The sequence below is a fragment of the Rissa tridactyla genome, chromosome 1 (assembly GCF_028500815.1).
Source record: "Rissa tridactyla isolate bRisTri1 chromosome 1, bRisTri1.patW.cur.20221130, whole genome shotgun sequence".
In the NCBI taxonomy this organism is placed as follows: Eukaryota; Metazoa; Chordata; class Aves; order Charadriiformes; family Laridae; genus Rissa; species Rissa tridactyla.
The window spans coordinates 23544983-23560953 of NC_071466.1; the positions used below are offsets into that span (position 1 = coordinate 23544983).

The 15971-nt window shown below is 41.2% G+C and overlaps 1 protein-coding gene across 4 annotated transcripts in view; it reads left to right on the top strand.

The window, feature by feature from the left end:
• Positions 1 to 15971, top strand: part of SGCG (sarcoglycan gamma) — a 137332-nt gene that overhangs the window by 85050 nt on the left and 36311 nt on the right. For all 4 annotated transcript variants that reach the window (XM_054202614.1, XM_054202633.1, XM_054202604.1 and 1 more), the window contains one exon: positions 14383 to 14502. In XM_054202614.1, the coding sequence (XP_054058589.1) occupies positions 14383 to 14502 (120 nt within the window). The remainder of the gene's footprint in view (positions 1 to 14382; positions 14503 to 15971) is intronic.

Sequence of the window (15971 nt, forward strand, 5' to 3'; positions counted from 1 at the left end):
CATTTACAGCAAGTACCATCAATTTTTAGCATTTTCTCTTCTTATTGATAGTTTAATTCAGTTTCTCTGCTTTTCTTCCCCTGGGTCTTCTGTCCCTATTCCCAGTAATGTGTGGTTCAGTGTTGCTGTACCGTATGATCTCACAGCTCTTTAACCTTTTGCTGAGGGAAAGCCCAATAGTTGGTGTCCAGACGCCTGGCGGTGCAGAGGGGCTGCATCTGGCTTAGCCAATACATGAGGAAAACAGTAGGAAGGAGCAGACTGTAGACTGGAAGACCTGCATCTCAAATCTTTTAGAAGTGGTCAGTGTACAAAGGCAATTCCAATTCGACACTGAAGCAGGAAAGTTCTGACTTGCTCTAAATGCTGTAAAAGAAATGCTCTAAAAGAAAAGGTGAGAGGGTGAAATAATGATTTGAGCCTGAGAAAATCAAACCTACATCAAAAGGAAGTGCTCAAATGCATTTGCAAATTATTTTGAGATATTTGATATTTAAGTAATCTCTTTTTGACTGGCAATTCTAGTTACTGAATTCTTTAATAATTGGTCTTAAGTGCTGTCTGGTGTAATTGGTACTATTGTAAATACTAACATGAAATATTGCTAATATTAAATACTACTAATTTTAGACTGATGGAAAAGCATTGAAGGAGCAGTAAAAACTTACTACTGTAAAGAACTCTGTTAATACCTAAAGATACAGTCAAACAACAGCTTGATATTTTTAGCCATTGTCCATAGTCATAAAATGCATGCATATAAAATTATGTTTCTGTATAAGAAGTGTGAAAAATAGGTATATGGCTGATTTACTTCATATGCACAAGCCTTTGCTAAAGAATTAATGCCTTCCATAGTTGCCAGCATGCTGGAATTACGTTTTAATACTCTATTCATCTTACAAATATGAAGAGTTGCCATTGTGAAGGAGCTATATAGGTAAGTTTGGGATCATTCCAAAGACGACAATGTAATGTAGTATCACTCATAAGATCATAACAAAAATACCTTTTAACTCATAGAAAATTGTGATTCAAATGATACATTAAAATATTTTAATGAGTTACTAAGAGCGATTTAAATACCCAGTATTCAATAGAAGTTATTCACAAGAGAGGTATGAAACAAATCTTTACTTGAGGAGTTTCTATGAAATTCCCCACATGAGGATAACAGGTACATACCATTCAAGAATGGAAAAGGTTTCCCTCATGAATCACAGATACACTAAAACACCATCAAATGCGAGCAACTCCCACCAGGAGCACTGTTGGTTTATTTAAGTTTCTGTATGCTCCTTAGTTTACCTGCATGACAGGATTCTGTCCCTCATGAATCCCAGGCCCTGGAGGCAAGGGGGAAGGTCTGGAGAGAGGAAGAGTTTTCCCCAGTAGAGGAAGATCAGGTTAGAGACCACTGGGCCAAATTGGACATCCATAAGTCCATGAGCCCTGACGAGATGCACCTGCGAGTGCTGAGAGAGCTGGCAGATGTTATTGCTTGGCCAGTCTCCATCACCTTTGAAAGGTCATGGAGAACAGGAATGGTGCCTGAGGACTGGAGGAAGGCCAATATCACTCTAGTCTTCAAAAAGGGCAGGAAGGAGGACCCAGGGAACTGCAGACCGGTTAGTCTCACCTCCGTCCCTGGGAAGGTAATGGAGAGACTCGTTCTGGATGTCATATCCAAGCACGTTCAGGAGAAGGAAGTTATTGGAAGTGGTCAACATGGATTTACCAGGGATAAATCATGCTTGATCAATCTCATAGCCTTCTATGATGTTATAACTGGTTGGCTAGATGAGGGCAGAGCAGCAGATGTCATCTACCTTGACTTCAGCAAGGCTTTTGACACTGTCTCTCATAACATCCTCCTTAGGAAACTGAGGAAGTGTGGGCTAGATGAGGGGACAGTGAGGTGGATTGAGAGCTGGCTGTGTGACAGGACTCAGAGGGTTGTGATTAATGGAGCAGGGTCGACTTGGAGGCCTGTAACCAGTGGTGTCCCCCAGGGGTCAATACTTGGACCAATGTATTCATCAATAACCTGGATGAGGGGACAAAGTGTATGCTTAGCAAGTTCGCTGATGATACCAAACTGGGTGGGGTGGCTGACACCCCAGAGGGCCATGCTGCCATCCAGCGTGACCTAGACAGGCTGGAGAGCTGGGCAGGGAAGAACCTAATGAGGTTCAACAACGACAAGTGTAGAGTCTTGCACCTGGGGAGGAAGAATGTCAGGCACCAGTATAGGCTAGGGGTGGACCTGCTGGAAAGCGGCTCTGAAGAAAAGGATCTGGGGGTCTTGGTAGACAGTAAATTATCCATGAGCCAAGAATGTGCCCTTGTCGCCAAGAAGGCCAACGGAATTCTGGGCTGCATAGGGAAGAGTGTGGCCAGCAGGTCCAGGGAGGTCATTCTCCCCTTCTACTCTGCACTGGTGAGGCCACAACTGGAGTACTGTGTCCAGTTCTGGGCTCCCCAGTTCAAGAGAGACAGGGAACTGCTGGAGAGAGTCCAGCGGAGGGCAACAAAGATAACTGAGGGATCGGAGCATCTCCCTTGTGAGGAAAGGCTGAGAGAGCTGGGACTCTTTAGCCTGGAGAAGAGAAGGCTGAGGGGAGACCTTATTAATGTTTACAAGTATCTAAAGGGTGGGTTTAAGGAGGATGGAGCCAGGCTCTTTTGAGTGGTTCCCAGTAGCAGGACAAGGGGTAACAGGCACAAGCTGGAACATAGGCAGTTTCGATCAAATATGAGAAAAAACTTCTTCACAGTGAGGGTGACAGAGCACTGGAACAGGCTGCCCAGGGAGGTTGTGGAGTCCCCTTCTCTGGAGACTTTCAAGACCCGCCTGGATGCAGCCCTGAGGGATGTGCTCTAGGCAATCCTGCTTTAGCAGGGGAGTTGGACTAGATGATCTCTAGAGGTCCCTTCCAACTCTGAAAAATTCCGTGATTCCATGACATACTTCTTGCAAGAATGATGTGGACGTCATAGCTCTTTATAAGTGCTGTTGTGTTTTAGAAGCTTCACTGAATGCAAACACATTTAACTGCTTGCCAGGAAAAGAAGACTTAGAAAATAATAAGGATCGTAACTTAAAAAAACCAACCACCCAGTATCCCTCTGAATGACAAAGATGCCCAGATACCCATTTCGTTTGAGTTACCCTTTAAAATCATATAAAACTCACATATGACCAAAGAAATTCATATTAAAAACCAAGTAAATAATTAAAAAAACCCACCCTAATTCAAAGCAAAAAGGGAAATGGGTCATTTACTGAAGTGATTTTGGGGAGGTGATTGCTTTGGGAATATTTCTTGCATCCTCAGCAAGTTTGCTGATGACGCAAAGCTGGGGGGGGTGGCTGACACACCGGAAGGCTGTGCTGCCATACAGAGAGACCTGGAGAAGCTGGAGATTTGGGCAGAGGAACCTTGTGAAATTCAACAAGGGCAAGTGTAGGGTGCTGCACCTGGGGAGGAATAACCCCATGCACCAGTACAGATTGGGGGCTGACCTGCTGGAGAGCAGCTCTGTGGAAAGAGACCTGGGAGTCTTGGTGGACAACAGGATGACCATGAGCCAGCAATGTGCCCTTATAAATCCTTATAGGATTTATATCCTTATAAATCCTTAAAGGGTGGGTGTCAGGAGGATGGGGCCAGGCACTTTTCAGTGGTGCCTGGCAACAGGACAAGAGGTAATGGGCACAAACTTGAGCATAGGAAGTTCCACCTAAACATGAGGAGGAAATTCTTTACCCTGAGGGTGGCAGAGCACTGGCACAGGCTGTCCAGAGAGGTGGTGGAGTCTCCATCTCTGGAGACATTCAAAACCCGCCTGGACACGTTCCTGTGCAACCTGCTCTGGGTGACCCTGCTCTGGCAGGGGGATTGGACTGGATGGTCCTCAGAGGTCCCTTCCAACCCTATGATTCTATGATTTCGGGGAGAAATGGGACTTAAGAGAAGGATGGTGGCCAACAAATAGCAAGGAAAGAATCTAAGCAAGGCACAGATGTGGGAAGGTACAGGTCTGAGAGTCAGAGGGAATTAATAAAGCTGTGGAGAGAGATACCTATAGGCGAGGCAAGGGTGTCTACATCCTTGTCTACATCTGCATCTGTCTACAGAACAGATGGTAACTATTTTCATTAGAACAGCTCCTGTCTTTAAAATCATGAATAAGATTCAGAAGATATCATTATCACAGCTTGCTCACCCACCTTCAAAACTGAAGTATCTGGAACTGTCTTTGATAATCCAAGAAAGCAGTTGAAGAAAGCTACTAACCGTCGTCTCCAAGATTCCTGTTCTTACCACAGTAAATAACGCTTCACCTGAGTAAACATATGCTTACTTATCCAGCCTACCAGTAGATGAATGTAATACAGTCTGATTTTGCAGTCGCATTCCAGTGACGAATATTAAGAAAGAGGATGAAGAGCAGCATGTTTCCAACTGTCTTTACTGAAAAGTAGGGCCAGTTTTTGCAAAGACCTGTTTTTCAAAGATTGCATAAGGAGGCTTCAACCTACAGAAGACCTTAAGTTCTGCTTGTGATATGTCTTTTTCAGAAGAAAAAAAAGCCACAAAGGAAAGGGGCTTCCAAAGTCATGCAAGGTCTGTGAGAACAGATGCCATCCAGTACAGTGGACTGCTGGTCCTCCTCCTAGTTTAATCAAGGAACAGTAACATCAGTAGCTTCAAGTCAGGAGTTCAGTTTAAACTCTTTCAAGCTAGAGGGAATTTATTTAAATAACTCTCTTATGAAGCTGTTCTGCACTTTGAAACATGAAATCAGCACCACTCAGAAAGCGTGGGAATATGGTGAAAGTCAAAATGGTTTATGCAGTCTGAAAACAGAATCACAGTCACAATTCTGCCTAGAGACTATTTTCATGTCCATCACATTAATCTGAACAGCTGTTACAATGAGAGCGTCTGCGCCATCCCATCCCTCTTTTTTCAACCAGGAACAGCATTCTGAGGAAACAGACAAGCGTCAGTACCTAATATATTGCTTCATTAGCATTAATTTTTGTCTACAAAGTACTACTTTCCAATGTCAAATAATTTCTGGTTTTCTTATCAGCATTTTGATGTTTCATTTTTAAGTGACAGTATTTTTTCATCAGAGACATAATAGGAAGAAAACAGCGTTAATGAAGCATGATGTATGTAAGAAGAGTTTGATGGTGTTTTCACAGGGAGAACCCTGAGGCCAGTTTCATAAACTTGACTTAATTAATGACATTGTAAAACCATTTAGCTTTTCCTTCTTTATTTTTCCCAGAAGGCTTTCATTAAAAACTCCATTTTTGTCCAAATAAGCTCTTTCTTATCTTTAAGATAAAAGCCAGAACATATTTCTTTAAGATCTTTGTACTGCACGAAGATGATTATTTGCACAACTTTAATTGCTGTCCAGCTGGGTTATAAGAAGAAAAGATACAACACAGGAGTAATTAATAGGAAGATAAATTGGAAACTTCATTGAAGTATTTTTGAGGTGATTAAGTCTTCCTGTGATCAAGAACTTACAATATTTGTTCCCATGGGGATTAAAGTAGGGATTTTTACTTCCAGAAGTATAAAAATTTTAGCTACCAATGAATCTGATCATATCAAGACACACATGCTACTTTTATTTAAAAGTAAAATTTAGTTGACTCACATCAGGTGAAATTTAGGGAATGACAGGTGGCTGCTAAAACTTCCTTCAGACTTTTTAACTGATCCTCTGTTCTAATTTCCTGTTTTAATTCATGGCAGATATGTTTCTGTTCTATACTAAATGCATATGCTGTTAGTCTTTTGTGAGACCGTTGTGTAGTTAAATGGGCATAATGTTGAAACGAATTAAAACAAATAGCAGAAAAAAGTAAGTGGTAATGAATATACATTTAAATTAAAGCTAGCCAAGCATATTGCCATGAAAACTTATTTATTAAATTATTAGTCATTACAGCTACAGCTTAATATTTAGACTCAAATGAACAGTATCCTCTTCTGCAAAAAAATACCGTTGATGTCTATGTACCATGTATAGTAAAGTGCTTACCATAGCAAGATTTACACACCCAGTACCCAAATACCATAATTTTTATGATGAAACGTGTGATAATGTTGAGGGTGAGCCATGCTGATTTAAGCCAGACCTTAAACATCGTCTAGAAGATAATGAGGGAGTTATGTGCCTTGCCAACTTGCTTAAATATGCTACCGTCACAGTTAAGGGGAAATTTAAGCTGGCCAAGGGAATTTGAATCCTATGCTGTCATTTCTCTTCTAACTGTGTCTAGAAGAAGAGAAAAGCAATATGCATACAAGTCTACAGAGCTTAGCTCTGGAAAAAAGGCTAATGTTAGGGAAATCATTTTTTATTTGGAAAAAGAACCAAATAGTGGATACCCGTCTCTCATCAGGGAGTAATTACTCACCTGAATAGCCCCATTCTCCCTTTATTGTAATGGGAGTAAAGAATTCAAAATAAGGGGGCAAAAAAGGGAGAACCTTCTGAGTTTCGTGGTCTTCAGTAAATTGCAATCCCAAGCAGCATATTTTGGTTCATCTGGTATAGTCAGCATTAACATAAGTCATTGAATCATAGAATTGTCAGGGTTGGAAGGGACCTTAAAGATCATCTAGTTCCAACCCCTGCCATGGGCAGGGACACCTCCCGCTAGTTATTGCTGAAGGTGAGGAGAGTTCCTGTACTTCCTTTATAGTAATAAGAAGATTGAATCATTGGCATTGGTCAGTGCTCGATGAGTTTGTAAAGGTAATCTTAAAATAACTGAAATTTATTGTGACTATAATCTGTTGTAGAATTTGGATAATTAAGTACATCTAAAATCCTAGTCATTTCAAGTGTAACAGTACTTTCTTCTTAAAGCTAACCAGACTTCCGACGGCAGTGGCCAAACAAGGAGCTAGATTCCTGTCTTTTTGCAGCAGGTCTGCAGAAGAAGACACACTCCTGCTTGCGGTGGATTACTTGAACACGTATCTGCAGTGTACCCGTGTGGCAGTGAGGGCTAATAGCAGACTGGGCTGCGTTATTCCACTCGTGTGAGGTTGCATCACCCAGTACGGTGTTGAGCCCCCTTCAGTAGGACAGAGCAATGAGCAAAGTGGGGAGATTCCCACAGGGAGACATTAAGATGGTCAGGGAGTGGGAGCACATGAAGCATAAGAAGTTGAAGAAGTTGTTTTTGTTTAACCTGCAGAAAAGAAGGCTTAAAGGGGGCTTCTGCCTGCTTCTGGGAGGGCTAGGGACAAGATGAAGCCAGGCTGTTCTCAGAGGTACACAGCAAAAGGGCATGAGGCGACAGTCATAGGTTGTGGTGAGAGTAAATGCAACTGGATAGAAGGGGGACAAAAATATCGCTGTTAGAATGGTTAACCATGGGAACAGGTTGCCCAGAGAGGCTGTTGGCTCCCCGGCCTCAGTGTTATTGAAATTCTACCTGGACAAGGCTCTGAGCACCTTCATCTAACTTCTAACCTGCTGTAAGTAGGAGGTAGGACTAGGTGACTTCCAGAGCTGGCCTCTGACTTGCATTTGTCTGTGATTCCGTCTTGACCAGTCTTAAGCCGACACTTTGGAAGGGCTCAGGTGGCTTACAGACCCATGTCAGACCTTCTAGCCCCCTTCTAGGGCATCTAAAATCATCTGAAGGTCACGCAGGGAACACCAAAGTACATATAATGGCACTAGGCAGCTGTGCTTAGGCAGCTGAGTCATGCCCCATCTGTTTAACTGGTCCTCACACATTGTCCTCTGCCCAGATCCAGTAGGCATGCATAGAATACTGCTGAAGCTCAGTGCTAGGCCTGGCCTTAAAAAAATACTATCATGTTTGGTTTTTTTTTTAAATAAAAAACTCAGAGAAAGAAGAATTATGCATTATACAGAAGATAGAGTGGTTAGAGTATTCGCTCAGGAATGAGAGACTCGGATCACCTGTCCTCTCCGCATACAGGGTTTCAGATTATCATGCCTCATCTCCTTTAGTACTTTCCTTTTCACCTTACCTGTCTGAGGACTGTGTGTTTCACCCTTTCGTGTTGAAGTTATTCATCATGCAACAAATTCTGAATTCACTAGGCTTGAGAGAAAAAGCGACACCTTTTGGTCAAGTCACTGTGTGAGAAACGTGATCTCCTATTCCTGCTGTGGTTTCTACATGCAATAATCCATTTTACAATGAAGTATTTAATGGGTTTATTTTTATTTGTATTTAAATAGAGTGTTCTATAAGAATAATACCTAATGGATAAAGACATTTCGTTACCTAAATCACTCTGAGAGTGGAAAGTACTACACCTAAATACCTAATACTAGTTTGAGTTGCCAGTGTCTGTATGATCAGCGTCTGCAATGATCATTCAGAACCAGTTTTTAAAAGATCTCTAGGCTTGGGTTCAACCATAGAGAACAACCAAGTATAAGAAGTGCTGACAGTAAGGCATCCTTACTTTGGTCTGCGAAGGCATAATTGTTGCATCCATGACATAAAAGGAGAGCTGAGAGAAAAACAGGAAACAGGAGCAGCAAGTGTTCTATTAATATTTCAGAGATGTTTTTAAAAGTGACGAGAGGTATATTATATGGACATGAAATGTATATATGCAGTATGCTGCATGTTCTCTGTAATAACGCATTTGTTCTAATAAAAGATCAGCAAATACTTCTGTACTATTCCATACGAAAATATGACTCATTTTATTCTTCTGAAAGTAATAGCTTTACATTTATTGGTATTGTGTTACTCATGGAACTAGAACTGAATCTGTAGGAGTATTACATTTTTAATACACTAGTTAATGAGATCTTATTTTAAGTAAGGTGCTTTAATATAATAAAAATTAACTAAAACATGAAATTGCATAGCAATACCCCAAAGTGCTCAGGATTTTGGCTTATAGTCAACACTTCAATGATACTAGGTGGTAGGAGAAGAATGAAGCATACAGAGTAGGTGACAGCCACAGGTTGTCGGAAATGATGGATAGCAGAAGAGACTAAGAAAAGAAAAGATCTGAAATTAAATAAATAACTTCAGTGTTGGAGAGCCTTTTCTCCTAAAAGATCTAAAGACACACTAAAAGTGCTTAATACTTGACAGAACTAACTGGAGTTGAAGAGTCTGCCTGCATGTTACCAATTTAATTGATGTTAAATCTTAATTAAGGGTATGTATTTTATGGCAGGCCCTATTCTTTGCCACCTTGTCCTACTACATTTGCATTGGCCTGAAATACAAAGGTTGGGTAGCAGTAGAAGGGAATTAGTTGAAATACTCTTCCACGGAAATGGACTCACAAAACAGAAGACTTTTCTTCCCTGGAAAAGCACCTAGGGGAGTCAAGAGTGAGGAGGAGAAACAAAAAGGAAGGCTGCTTGGGAGTGTGCTCCTTTGCAGGCAATAGGTCAGTTGTTTTTGGAACAATTTTTCAGCATTTAAACTGGCATCCTCGGTGTCAAGATGTGTTGACCACATAAAAGGTCAATGTCAGAACTGGAGGAAGTGTAAAGAAACAATGAGCAATTATTGGTCAGCCTGATTAGCAAGGGTAGCCGACCAGCCTGGGAATTCCTGTGATGCCTCTGGCAGCAATGGGAAAACAGTTCAAATGCTCTCTGTAGCATGTGTTCAGTTATGTTACTCTTTTAACTGTAGGATTTTATCAATGAGTATGATCATATAGTATGACTTGACTTACATGTAATTAAATACTAGGATTGTAAACAAAATACATTGAGGAATTCGGAGATTAAAGTTTCAGATATTGAATTCAGCTGCTGTTTATGAGCTGAAAATGAATCTTGCTGGGATCACAATACAATTAGTGTTATTGCAATATAGCTAGTGCGTGTGTGTTGGGAAATACAGCTAAGAGAGATTAATGGCTACTTTTGGTTACATAAATTTATTCCCATTTCTTTAAAAGCCTATTTTTACTTTTTGAAATTTGTTCCACATACACTGAGCTGTCTCATCTCTGGCATGAATAAAACATGTGCTTGAATTTGGTTTACCTTAGCATTCCCTCTAAAGATTTAAAATGCATCATTTATTATACATACCATTATTTGATAATGAGGATTATCTATAGGAAGATCCTTGTCCCACTTCACTGGGGCATTCATACTGAGAAAACAATGGATGTAAAGATTATTTTTAAAGATTTGTTCAAGTGTGCAAGGACCACAATCAAACAGGAGGGAAACCAGGTTGCAAACCCAGCATGGACATGGCCATGAGTTGTAGTTTCAAAGAGCCACCAGTTAAGACTCCTTTGGGAAACATATAATGTGCAGTGAGTGCTCTCAGTGCTTGTAGTATTTTCTCTTATTTAATGTCTAGCTTTAAAATGTAACGGGTATAGTTCGCAATGCACCCATCTTAGATCCAACCTAACTCCCTCTCTACATGCTCAAATTCAACGTTTAGGATGCTCAGAAAAAAAGTTAAGAGCAGTAGGCACCAAACTTTTATTAAGCAATAAAAATCCATAAATACCTTAATGAATCACTCAGTGCATGACCAGAAACATCCAAAGTAGGAAGTTGTTTAGCAGATAGGAGCAGACTACATCTACATTAGCAACCCAACCAGGCCAGGACCCACCATCTGTCCCAGGGGCAGGTGGCACGGCACAGCCCTCGTTACACAGATGAGCGATGAGCCCACTTCCCTCCAGAGCTGGAGACCTTCATCCATCCTTCTGTGGGGAGCAGCCCCTGACCAGGTGTTGTCTGGGAGGTCGCTGTGTGGCACAGGTTGAGACAGTGTCGAGGAGCACGCTACCAGATTAACAGAAATTGGCAGTGCTTGTGTCTCCTCTGCCTTGGCTTTCTCTAATTTACTGGTATAGATGGATTCAGGTACTGCTCAGACAGGATTGGCACGTTTCTACAAATCCTGTTATACCTCTTCTTCTCTCCACAGAGATTTTTGTCTGTTTTCCCCCTATCTAATTATTTTAGGGTAGAACTCCCTCAATTTCTCCTGGTAAAGCTTTTCCGCCTTGCCTGGAATAATGAGATATCAAGTGGAAGAAAAGAGGAGAGCCCAAAAACAGGCTTATGTGGTCTGAAGTTCAAAACAATTAGCTGGGAGTAGAAAGGCTGAATCCCAGCCTTGTTCCAATCACTCTTAGGATGGGGTCAGTGCATACACGGACCAGTTTAATTAAACTGGTATATATTGCACCTCCAGTTGCATCAGTATGATGTTCTGTATGGACACCGTGGCTGAAATTTGCATTAGAGAGGACAGCTGAGAAAGTCAGTCTGCACAACATGCGTTTGTCTGCTTTGGTTAGGTGAGAGAAAAAGAATTTGGTCCAAGGTACGTAAATGCTATTTAATTTGTGTATATTCATCCTAAGTTCAAACAGTTAAAGCAGCTCCTATATCTTATAATTATTTTCTTTTGTCATGTCATATCTCTCTGTGAATTAACGTACATTCCATAACAATCCAATTAACAAAAACCTGTCGATTTTCTGTCACTATGCAGATGTACAAATTAAATTAATCGATTCATACTGCTTGCGGTAGTTCTTTCCTGTTCTCACTACAAGAAACATGAAAAATCTTTCTTTGACAAGATCGCTTGTAAAACAATTCAGCAAATTAGCAAATTGAGAAGATAAACGTACAAGATCAAATTTGGCCTGGTGCAAATCATGTCACACTTCTCCAGTTCTTTCAAATATTTTTTTTTTTCCGCTGCGTTATTATCAATGACAACTTCCATGTCTGCCAAGGTGCTAGGAGGGAAAAAACAGAAGTGCCACTATTCAGGCCCAGCAGTTTATTTTCAAAACTGACTGTCACCATACCAAGGAAATCAGTAGATGGTGTTCCCTCTAAACATACAGTATTTCGTCATATGAAAGTATTTTTCTGTGATCATGTGTGTGAATAATTAGCAATTACACAGAAATTATCAGTATCTATTTCTGAGTTGTCTTTTAGAGATGTTGCTGCATATTGTTTGCAGGCTTGCACAAGTCCACTTACAGCAGTTTCTAATCAGTATTTTCAAGATTACCCACATTATAAAACCTCACAGCTTAGAACTGGGTCTGTGGAAGCTCTCGGGCACCTACTTTACTTTAAAGTTCATATACCTAAAATGTAAGTCTTCAGTATCCTCACTCAGTTATTAATTCTTTTAATCGATAAATATTCTATGGCTATATAAAAATATTTGCTTCTGGCATGCCAGACCTACTAAAATATTGACAGCACTGCAAAGAAAAGTACTTAACCTTGTCAGAGCCTTCAGAGTAGGCATTCTCATTTCTCTCTCATCCGCTGGGTCTAATCCAGCAGGTATTTTAATTGCACGCTTTTTAGAATGAGCTCTGACAATAAGCAGCGTCAGGAGAAGAAAAGGTGGTAGCGCGACTTCTCTCCAGCAGTCCTGCAGCCAGCGTGTTGACCCTGGAAGCTGGACACTTGAGTTCCCTTCCTCTGCAGGAAATAAAGGCTCCAAATAGTACCTTCCTTTCCTATACAGTGTAAAACATCTTCAACAGAAGAGATGGAGAATCACGCCTCTAAATCCCTTCCAGCAACAGCGTGGTTCCCTCAGCGTGCCTGAGTCACTCGGCCTGTATCGTGTCAGACAGCAGAGGCTTTGCCCTCGGTTTCCCACGCTCGTGCTGAGCACTGTAGTCGTGGTTTTAGATGAACGGGAGGGGTGAGAAGAGGAAGCAGCCCCTGCAGCCCCAGGGGAGTTGATAACAGTCAGTTTACTTAGGCCTTTGGTTTGTTTGAATAAACAAGTACCTACCTACGGAACATAAACGGGCAGTTTCATTACTGCTGCTGGGCAGAAATAGGAACACTAGAACACCTGAGCCAAGATTTTTTAGGAAACATTGATAGGGATCCATCCTTGCTTCACGTACCCAGAACTGCTTCTTTTGCTGGAAAAAAAAAAAAAAAGGACTGTTTAACACCTTTTCACTGAATGAAGATATTTCCTGAGCTCACTTTTTGCAGTACGCTTCTCAGAAATAAAGCCACGTGCTTCGGAGGAGCGTTAGAGAAGAGCCAAATCGAGATGAGTGAGGCAGTGCCTGGCTGCACGTGTCCAGCAGAGCGTGATGTGCGGCAGAGTGCAGCCCTCTGCCCTGATCGTTTTCAGGTAGAATCAGCGTTGGGTTTTATGGCCTAGTTTAGGACATTACGGCCTCTATAACCCTTTCCGTGCTCGGTGAGCAATTAAAAGCAACAGTTTGCATCTGCTGAGTGAAGCAATAAGCGATTTGCATAGGATCTTATGGGATGCATCTCTTGCATCAGCTACCATGCATATTTTAAGAAATGCATTGAATGTATTTCTTATGAGGATCAATCGTCTGTCACCTAATGCCATTTTAATGTAAGAACTAACAAAAATTCCTGTTTCCTTTGAGAATTACTGCCTGGAAGACATTTAATGTTTATGGGAGTAGGCAAGGTAGGACAGGTTCTTACTGGGGAGGAAGCAGCTCAGTGCCTCTTGCTCCCACAGAAGGTCTGTGAATTACCTTTATTAAAAAGTGCTGAAAAGGAGTTTTAACTGCTTTGACCATTCCCTGTAATTCTAATTCTGAACATAGATTTAGATGATGATTTTGTCAAACAGACATTCAAACTTACGTGATGCGAATTTTTAATTGATCAAGTGGTTGGAAAGGGGAATATTGAAGATTTGATTTATATCCGCTTACCCAGCCAATACGTAAAGACTCTCTTGCACACAATTACTTCAATTTTTGGAGTACCAGATCCAATTGCAAATACTCTCGCAGCCTTTTGAAACTATTCTAAGAACCCAGTCAGTAACATTTGTTAGATATGTGGAGCTAAACTGGCATTTGTTATGAAGAGCGGAGGGTCCTGCCCTTACGCAGGATGTTTGTAATTTTAAAGAATTTAAGCCTCCATGATCAAAAGGGATGATGATGCAAAGACTTTGATAACTAGTTTCTATGTTTAAGAAAAAGAAAAAAAGAGATGATAGACTCATACTGATTAAAGCGTCTTAGCAGTTTCAGCACCAAGAAGATAGATGTTTGCCTTGATCAATTCGTGAGGGATTTCCTAAATTCTCTGGAAACCCAACTTGAAAGCGTGACTCCAGGCACAGTTTTGAACAACAAATTAGATCATGTAAATAGACTTATCCAATTTCAGTATTTACAGGGCCACTATCCTTAGAATAGCTGGGTGCTTCGTGATACTTAATGTACTTAAATGAGTTGCTATATTATTAAGACCACAATTCAAATTATTAGTAATTTATATAGAAAGTTGAAGAAAGCTGATGTAATTATTCCATTATTCTACTGTGCTTTGCAGGTCCTAAAATGGTGGAATTCCACGGTCAGCAATTTCAGATCAACTCAAAGGACGGCAAGCCGCTTTTTACAGTGGATGAAAACGAGGTTGTAATTGGCACAGATAAACTTCGAGTCACAGGTTTGTAACAGTTTAAGAAATGCCCAAATAATAACCACAAGAAAAGCACAATAAAAGTGGCATTTTTAAAATATGTCTTTGGGCGTGAACGCAAGTTCTGGGTTTACCTCCTTAGGAAATAGGAATCTGAAGATAGTCTGACCTTTTTCAATAAATAATCATTAAGAACTCTTAACAGAAAAATAATAACATTTATATATAAATATGTATATATGTTTGCATGTGTGTATTTTATTTTAAAGCCATTAGTGATTGGAGCTGTACTGGTGCATTTTTTTCTGAATTATTTAGCTTTTCCAGAGCACAATGTTAACTGAGGCTGAAAAAATTCTAGATATTCCAGTTTGAGTTGTATTGAGTTTTTATTTGTGAAAACCTTTTAGACTCTGATATTTTTATATGGTTTTATCTTTCAAAGTATTTCTGCTCTGTGTGTAGCACATATGTCACAGGATGGTTTTTGTAGTATATTTAAAATGTCGTCTGTCAAAAGACAAGTTTGTCTTAGGCTATTTCTGCAGCTCACCAGAGTACACGTTTTCAAACTAAGATGTCAAAGTTATCACGTGAAAAACTATTTCGTTTCATATGACCCGATAAAGTCAACCTTCATTTTCCAGATGTAAGGTTCCATTAAAACAGGTACATCAAGGTGTGATTTCTCTTTAAGCGGAAGAATCCATCAAAGGAAATACTGAAATTATCCTATAACTTGTTTTCAATTACGTTTTTAATCTGATTGCAACTGTGGTGGGTTCACCTTAGCTGGAGGCCAGGTGCCCACCAAAACCGCTCTGTCGCTGGACGTGGGAGAGAAAATATAACAAAAGGCTCCTGGGTCGAGGTAAGGACAGGGAGAGACAGTTCAGTGATTACTGTCACAGGCAAAACAGACTCAACTTGGGGAAATTAGTTTATTATCAATATCAAAATCAGAGTAGGATAATGAGAAAACAATGGGAATGGGGGTTGTGGTCAGTTCATCACACGTTGTCTCTGACACTCCTTCCTCCTCAGGGGGAGGACTCCTCACACTCCTCCCCTGCTCCAGCATCGGGTCCCTCCCACGGGAGACAGTTCTCCACAATCTCCAATGTGAGTCCTTCCCATGGGCTGCAGTTCTTCATGAACTGCTCCAGTGTGGGCCCTTAGCACGGGGTGCAGTCCTTCAGGAACAGACTGCTCCAGCGTGGGTCCCCCACGGGGTCACAAGTCCTGCCAGCAAACCTGCTCCAGTGTGGGCTTCTCTCTCTCCACGGGTCCACAGGTCCTGCCAGGAGCCTGCTCCAGCACAGGCTTCCCATGCGGTCACAGCCTCCTTCAGGCCAATCCACCTGCTCCAGTGGGGTCCTCCACGGGCTGCCGGTGGATCTCTGCTCCACTGTGGACCTCCATGTCTTCACCACGGGCTGCCAGGGAATCTCTGCTTCAGCGCCTGGAGCACCTCCTCCCCCTCCTTCTTCACTGGC